Source organism: Gossypium hirsutum, chromosome D11 (assembly GCF_007990345.1).
Source record: "Gossypium hirsutum isolate 1008001.06 chromosome D11, Gossypium_hirsutum_v2.1, whole genome shotgun sequence".
Lineage (NCBI taxonomy): Eukaryota > Viridiplantae > Streptophyta > Magnoliopsida > Malvales > Malvaceae > Gossypium > Gossypium hirsutum.
In genome coordinates, this window is record NC_053447.1 from 12,154,086 (window position 1) to 12,161,819 (window position 7,734).

At 31.9% G+C, this 7,734-nt stretch overlaps 2 protein-coding genes across 3 annotated transcripts; one reads left to right on the top strand and one right to left on the bottom strand.

The window, feature by feature from the left end:
- Window positions 1-1,676: 1,676 nt before the first annotated feature.
- LOC107911288 (uncharacterized) lies at window positions 1,677-2,600 on the top strand. The gene has a single exon (XM_016839156.2). It carries the CDS (start codon window positions 2,054-2,056, stop codon window positions 2,507-2,509), a length of 456 nt encoding a protein of 151 aa, XP_016694645.1. The 5' UTR covers window positions 1,677-2,053; the 3' UTR covers window positions 2,510-2,600.
- A 1,566-nt stretch (window positions 2,601-4,166) lies between these two features.
- On the bottom strand, window positions 4,167-6,754 carry LOC107912421 (transcription factor SCREAM2). Of its 2 annotated transcripts, none has more exons than XM_016840599.2 (3): window positions 6,420-6,754; window positions 5,231-5,401; window positions 4,167-4,387 (listed from the first exon to the last, which is right to left on the bottom strand). In XM_016840599.2, exons 1-3 carry the CDS (start codon window positions 6,549-6,551, stop codon window positions 4,304-4,306), a joined length of 387 nt encoding a protein of 128 aa, XP_016696088.1. In that variant the 5' UTR covers window positions 6,552-6,754; the 3' UTR covers window positions 4,167-4,303. The 2 variants fall into 2 exon arrangements, with proteins under 2 accessions (XP_016696088.1, XP_016696089.1); XM_016840600.2 differs by having other exon boundaries at window positions 4,167-4,379; window positions 6,420-6,738.
- Window positions 6,755-7,734: the final 980 nt, after the last annotated feature.

A 7,734-nucleotide genomic window follows, 5' to 3' on the forward strand; every position in this document is an offset into this window, starting at 1 on the left:
TCGTTTCAATAAATGATTCTTATTCAACAATTTTCCAAATCGCCTATAGGTTAAAACTCAATTTACCTTACTCTAATTGTTGTAAATTACTCACCTAAAAAATCTCATATACATCAAATATAAACTCTCTAACGAAAAATTCCTAACACAAGAGTGAGAGTGCAAAAGCCAAAAGCACTCTAAAGACACCCGAATATGTGACGCTATAGCTTATTTATAGGCTAAAAATCGACATATTGTTTAAGTAGTCTTCATAAAGTAAAACTAGCAGATAAATCACTAAATAAATAGATTAACGGATAAAGATAAAGATAAACCTTATGAGATAAGACATGTTGATTTCATATTTCTTTCAATTATCCAAAATTGACCACTATTGTTTGGGGCAAAATAAAATACATTTTGAAACTCATTTGCTTTTAGAGAAAACAGCTGTAAAGGCCCAAGTCAAATAAGTCAACAAATAAATACATCAAATTGATCATGTGTTTAAACATGTGATTGATCAGGCATCGAGTGTTCAAAATTAGATAATCTTAGTTTTAACAATATTCAAATATCATAAACACTTTTTTAAGTATTTTTATTGATTTTTTTATAAGGAGTAATATTTTTTATATAATTTTTAAAAGTTATTATTTATTATTTTTGTATTATTTATAATTATTTAATTTTTTTTTAAATTATGATCAAATTAATACATTGTGTTAATGTTCAGATCTGAGATTGTATCTTTATTGAGGGCTCGTGGTTGATGAAGGATAGGGTGGCTAAGTTTTCTGGAGCGCATTCTTTCTTCAAATGGCTTGCTTGGCTAAATCATCTAAATATGAATCAAGTACGAATGCAGTTAAGGCCTCTTGTTGTTGTTGGGATTTTCACCTTGAATCTATCAATCATTTTCTCCGAGGGTGTTCCATGGAAAACGAAATTTGGACTTTGCTTCAAATTGAATCTCAACCGCCTGACTTTTTCAATTCATATTTTGAAACATGGCTTATGGAAAACTTGAAGTAAACTATTATCTTGAATTTTCAAATTCCATGGGGGGAGGTTATTTTTTCTTCCTTGGAAATGTCACAAAAAACGTGTTTTTCAGGGCCAATTGATGTCGACGACACATGCTCTAGCTCATGCAAAAAGATTTCCTCTGGATATTTGCAAAGCTGTGAATACAGCAGTGGCTAGTATTGCAAGGGGTCCTAGAATCGTTGGATGGAAGAAACCTCTGATGGTGAGCGACGACCAACGACTGGCATGGCCTCTGCAGGTGGTGTTCTGCGAAATGAAAGGGTGAGTGGATCTAAGGAGGGTTGTTCTATTTCAGTTATTTTTTGGTTTTAATTTGATAAAAAAACAAGGAAAAGTTTTAAATTTTAATTCAAGGTAAATTCATTTGCCACCTCAGCTTTTTATTGTTGTTGCTGCTCATCGGGGAGAAGCCCAGAACTCAGCTTTACTGGGGGTTCCTACTTTTGGGTCTTTACATGACATTGCATATGGGCTGGTAGGAATTTGAAAATTTTAGTTACAATTTGAGCCTTTGTGTGCGAGTTAACCTAGCTTGGATCATGGGCCTTACTCGTTTCAGCATGGAATCACCAATGTACTACCGTCTTTAACAACGTTTACAGTTAGCATAGCAAAGTTGTAATTGCCCTTGAAATATCAAAAACAAAAAAGTTTGGCCTATTGTCATGGAAGGCCACAACCAGCCAAATTGCATGCTGTTTGTAATTTTCCTGGAGGAATGATATAGTTTAGCATAATAACAAAGTCTTACCACACTAAATGAATGGAAGCAAAATGAATAAATAAACCCAATTGAGAAACCTCAAGAGCCCCCATTCGCTCATTCTCTTGGCCATGCATGATTTCATTTTCTTTTTGCCTCCGCTGAATTTTCAATCCAACAAAGAAAGCAGAAAGTTTATGAATGAACCCCAGTATAAATTGAAACTATACAAAACATGTTCATATACCAAAATCCCATCTATTTTACTTCATATTACCTAAATTTAATAATTAAGAAAATAAAGATTGAGATATAGGAATGAGAAAGGTGGAGATTGCAATAATATGTCTCTTTTCATTGGTTTTCGTAGCCATGCCTGTTAAACTGCCACAAAGGCCACAGCTGATGGCACCACCCCGTCCACTTTGTGCTTCACAATTTTCCCTGGTCAACTATGCGTGTGCGGCGCTGCCATTAACCCCCTTCTCACCACCACCTCCTCGCAATCGCAACCATAGCCGCAGCCGCAGCCGCAGCCGCAGCCGCAGTAACAGCCGCCGTCGCAGTCGCAAGCATAGGCGCAGGCACGGGCACGGTGAGACGGAAATGCAAAGCTACTGTTGTCAATGGCTGAAGCAGGTGGACACTGAGTGTGTGTGCGACGTTCTGGTTCACTTGCCCACCTTCCTTTCTAGGCCTAATCATCAGTACACCGTTGTCGTTGATGATACCTGCACCGTTAATTATTCATGTGGGGGGCGAATAGAACCATGATTCCACAACCTCCTTTTCTTCTGATTTTGCTTGAATCTATGTAATTGAAATCATGTCCATCTTTATTATTTAAAAAAAAAACACTTGTCTATTTGCTTTTTGCAATATCGAATTTGATGCCCAAACAGCAGATGTTAATAAGACATTTTAGTTTTAGAATTCTGTGCCTGTAGTGACAAGATAAATTAAGGCTAAAGTTTACTTATTGTTCATTGATTCAGTCTTTCTGCTTATTGCCAGGGCCTTATTAGCATTTTGGGCTAACTTAGTAGGGTAACTGCTAGTCTATTTTTTTCATCCTAATAAGTTATAAAATGACGATTTAATTATTCTCTATTTTCTCTTTTCGTCATTTAATTATTTGAATTTCTCTTTTTTAGCCAGATAAATTATTAATGAGAAGATAAGTTGTTAGCTTTTAAAATTGACATTTTTACGTTATGTCAATTTAGTCTTAATTTCAAAAATATTAATTTTCAATATTTACATATTGTGTATCTTTTTTATAATTTTACTTTTATTTGTAACATTGAGTAGTAAATTAAAAAGAATGAGAAAATATGAAAATTATTGTCCTAGATTTTTATGTATTTTTATTTTTGGTATATTTCAGATAAAATTTGGTTGATAGATTTCTTTTTTAGCTTTTTAAGTGAAAGAGTCACAAAGAAAAGCAAAATTAAAAAAAAAAGTCCAAATTACACAATGTGTAAACTTGGGGGTTAATTTTTTTTAGAATCAAGACTTAATTGTCAGAATGTGTAAACATTAAGGGCACGTTTGGTTCGCTGTATTGGATTAGAGGTGTATTGGATTAGAGGTGTAATGGAATAGAGGTGTAATAGCAAATCAACTGTTTGGTTGAATGTAATGGAATAGAGGCGTAATAGTAATCTTGTGTTTGGTTGAATGGAATAGAGGTGTAATAGCATAATGGAAAAAACTAAAATGATTAGAATACCCTTAGCATAAATTTATTTTGGTAAATGATTATTGTTATTGTTATTTAAATTTTAATAAGATTATTATTATCAATAATAAATAAGTTAATCATATTTAAACATAATTATTATTAAATATATTAAATATATTATAATTAAAATATATAATTTAATAAAATTCTTAATAATTAATATTCTTATATAAATTTACTCAAATCATAATATATGATACTATAAAAGATAATTTGAAAGGATTAATATTAAATATATTTTAATTAAAATATATGATTTAATAAAATTTAAAATAATTATAACTAATAAATTATCTTATATGAATTTGTATAATTTAAAATAATTATTATTACATATAATTTAATAATATATAATTTCATAAAATTATTGATAATAATTTTTCTTATATGAATTTATACAATTTAAAATAATTAATATTAAATATAATTTAATAATGATATATAATTTCATAAAATTCTTAATAATAAAATGTTCTTATATGAATTTACTAAAATCAAAATATAACTTGAGAATTATATTCTGCATAAGCATAATTAACTTATATTAAGAAAAGGTTAGATGAAAATGAAATTCTACATCATAATCCATATGTTATATAGTTTTACAACATCAAAAAGTTTGAACTTTGATTTTTAATGGTCAGAAAGAAATCTTCTGACCCATTCCAATCGCGCAACAGAAGGTAAACTAAAGAAAACGATCATTTGAGTTGGATGATTTGGAATTTTTTTGTACAAACACACCCTTAATTACTTTACATCAACATTTACTATTGCCTCTGTTCATACCAATACCATCATAATAAGCCAACCATTCACCCTCACATTATCCCACGGAACCCTGCTGAATCCAAAAGTACTGCTTTGATTTGCTCAGGCAATACATCCTGGCCTTCCCTGCATTGCTGTCATTTGTCAAACACCAAATCAAAATTACTGAATTCTTCATCCAAATATTAATATCCACCAAAAAACCAAACACCTTACAACTTTTCTATTTTTTAGATGATATGCAGACTTCCAGATTAGCTGGTACTATAATGCTTGTTTAACAAAGCTACAATTGTGGTACTCGCATAGCTCCAATTTCCCAATTTTCATATTGTCTTTGTTCAGCATCACCAGATTCGAAACTAAACTTTAAGGAAAACACACCTCACGATAAATTCTGTTTATCACTTGCAGTAAATACCTAACAAATTCATCTCACAAGTAATTTAGTGATCTAAAGATCAACAATTATTAACCATTAGCATCATTGTTGACCTTCAGAGGTATAAGCAGAAAGAAAAAATTGCCTAGGATATATCCCACTAAACAAGGATTCTTACTTTAATCTATGTGCAAACTAGTGCAAGTAGTCAGTCTGCTATTCATATACAAAAGGACAATGGGAAGAGAGTCATCAATTTCAGGGTTTCTGACTCATGGTCTATACCATTATTTGAACTTGCCTTTTACTGAACTGCTCTTTTCAACAGCAGTTCTATGTAGCAAAGATGCACAGAAAATAACTGAATTTCTTCAATAAAGGCTCATTTCATTTGTAGTTTTAAGTGTTAAACAGAAGAAATAGCTTTCTATATGGCCTTATTTTTTGCACTAGAGTTGGCTAGACTTTGAAAGAAATCGCATTCATCAAAAATTGTTAGGCAGATTTTAGTTGAAATCTGTTGGATAGATGTGCAAATTAAAATTGATTTTAAATGGAAATCAACGAAGTAGATGAAGAGAAAAAAGAAGGGCACCTCAGCTCGGAAAACATCCAGTGCAAACCCATTAAAACAGCTGATTACAGCTTGTTGTATGTCCAATCCAAGGTTGTCTAGAGCTCTCATGGTGGAGAGCAAGAGACCTGCCCTGCGAGCACAAAACATGTGAATGTTGACAGCCCTTCCTTCCCTTAATCTTACCTCCACCTGAAAATTGCAAAAATAGAAATATATGAGTTCCCTTAACCTTACATCGACTGACACAACCTGTCGAAAGTTTTTGGCAAGCATATGTCAGTCCTTATGTGTGTGTGTGTATCATGTCCTGACTCATGTCTGACAAGAGTTCTACAACCAAATGCAAAGAAACAAAAGCCTAGATATAATCTTAAGAACAATTCTGATCAAGGAATAACAAATATCACACTTCTTCAGTTATTGGTGGAGAGGAATTCTAGGCTTCATGGCAAGAAGATTAATACTTTTTCAGTTATTCTTAATAAAATCATAGAGGCAGTTTGATTAAGACTCCACAGTTGAAAGGGATGATACCAAGAAGATGCTTGCTTGCAACTGGGGTTTGAGTGTAGTGATTACTTATCCAGAATACTTCTCTATTGTGATTACTATCAGTTTCGCAGATGCTTTTATTGTAGTTGGCTAGGCTCCTCTTTTGCGTGAATAAAGAATTATTTAACCATCAACAGAGCCAAAAACAAATTTCACACTTCACAATCCACAAGAAGCGCTTAGCTATTATAAGAAGAAGACAAGAAAACAATTAACAATATGATAAAAGAGAACAAAGAAAAAAAAACAATAATATATATAAGCTCAATTGTGTATATACTTCAGTCCCCTCTATTATATTTATCCAATATAAAGTATTTCCAGTTTTCATGATAAGGTCCATCGACAATCTCATCTTGAAACCTACCGAGTTTAGTTCACTTTATCAACTTGTTAATCCAAAACCCAGAAACACAATGATAAATCAAAGAAATTCTTGAAATTGAGAACAAAACCCTAAAATTTCAGCATAAGAAAAATAATACACCCACCACTGTTCCTTCAGTTTCACAAAAAACCCAGTTGTAAATCATCATTAAAAAGAAAAGAAAGGGAATTGGAATAGTCTCGAAATAAAATCAAGATTCTGAATTAACGAAAAGAAAAGGCGGTTGTTCTAAAGCTTCTGAAATGGAGAAAAGAGAAGATGCCTTACCTGATAACCAAGACTCGAAATAAGAAAAGAAATTGAGCTATGTTTGTTTGCCTGCGAAGAGAAGATACTCGAGGGAGGGAGAGAAAGCAAGAGAGACTTTTCAGTTTCACAGCTAAGGAAGGAAACGCCCATGTTACAAATACAAAGAAAATAAAATTGGAGCAAATCGGCAGAAAAGAAAAGCAAAGAAACAAGGAAATAAATCGGATGAAGCTAGAAGGAACAGAAGACAAACAAAGGGGATCGGGGAGGGTAAAACAGGGACGGTTTGCTGAAGCGGTAACTAATCTGGGCAAAAGAGGGAAAATAGAAATAGGTGGTTTTTACCGATTAGGAAAGTAATGGATTACACGCGTATTAGCAATACATTGAACCAAATGACGGAATAGAGAGGGATTAGGTGAGGCCCACCGATTAGAGGTGTATTGGCATATGCTGTAAGAGTTAAAATTATTATTGTGTCAATTTTAAAAGCTTCTATATCATCTTTTCATCAGCCATTTAACAGCTAATGACCAAAAAAGAAAAAAATCAAATAATTAAGTGATCATTTTATAACTTTTTATAATTAGATGACTAAAAAAGAAACTTACTAATAATTAAGTGATTATAAGTATAATTTATCCAATTTAGTATTAGTGTCAAAAAGCTTCCATCGAAAAAATGCGTTTAAAACAGAGTTACAAGAGATTGGAATGTTAAAATAAATATAAGTCTAAAATTGTAAGAATAATACTAGGAGAAGTTAGAAAACTTTGGATAAATTGCACCTAATGATGCTTAACTATCGGCTACCCCTAGTTCAGGTTCGTGTTTTGTTGTTTTGATTCTCGGGTTTTGTCGGAAAATAATTTTACAAAAGTTTTTATATTCATTTTCGGCTCACATATTTTATTTTAAGATAATAAAATTAAAATTCTACATGAAGATAATAGTCTCCGGTTTAAAATATACATCCTAAAAAGTAATTTAAATTACAAATAAATGTTTAAGAATCACAACTTTAACAAAATTATTTTATCATCCATAACAACAAAATAATTATATACATTCATTCACATACATTCTCCTAAGCATGCAAATAATTATAAGAATGTCACATCTTATCAAATATTAATCAAATAATGTGAAGAGAGAGATTCGGTCTCGGTTAATACTATAAACATAGCACAACCTAGCACTCTAATATCAATTGCTGCAAAAAATCCAGTTTGAAAATGGTTTTCTAACACAGTGGAAAATTAGAATTTTGAAAACCGACCCGATTTGTAATATTTATAGCAATAAGTCTTAGACTGAAACCGTACTGTGTTTT

Bases quoted from the DNA above. Each gene is read 5' to 3' on its own strand.
- LOC107911288 (XM_016839156.2), top strand. From the start codon at position 2,054: ATGAGAAAGGTGGAGATTGCAATAATATGTCTCTTTTCATTGGTTTTC.
- LOC107912421 (XM_016840599.2), bottom strand. From the start codon at position 6,551: ATGGGCGTTTCCTTCCTTAGCTGTGAAACTGAAAAGTCTCTCTTGCTT. The intron at 5,402-6,419 runs GTAAGGCATCTT...TGCAATTTTCAG, and splicing joins TTTCGAGTCTTGGTTATCAG to GTGGAGGTAAGATTAAGGGA. The intron at 4,388-5,230 runs GTGCCCTTCTTT...GACAAATGACAG, and splicing joins TGGATGTTTTCCGAGCTGAG to CAATGCAGGGAAGGCCAGGA.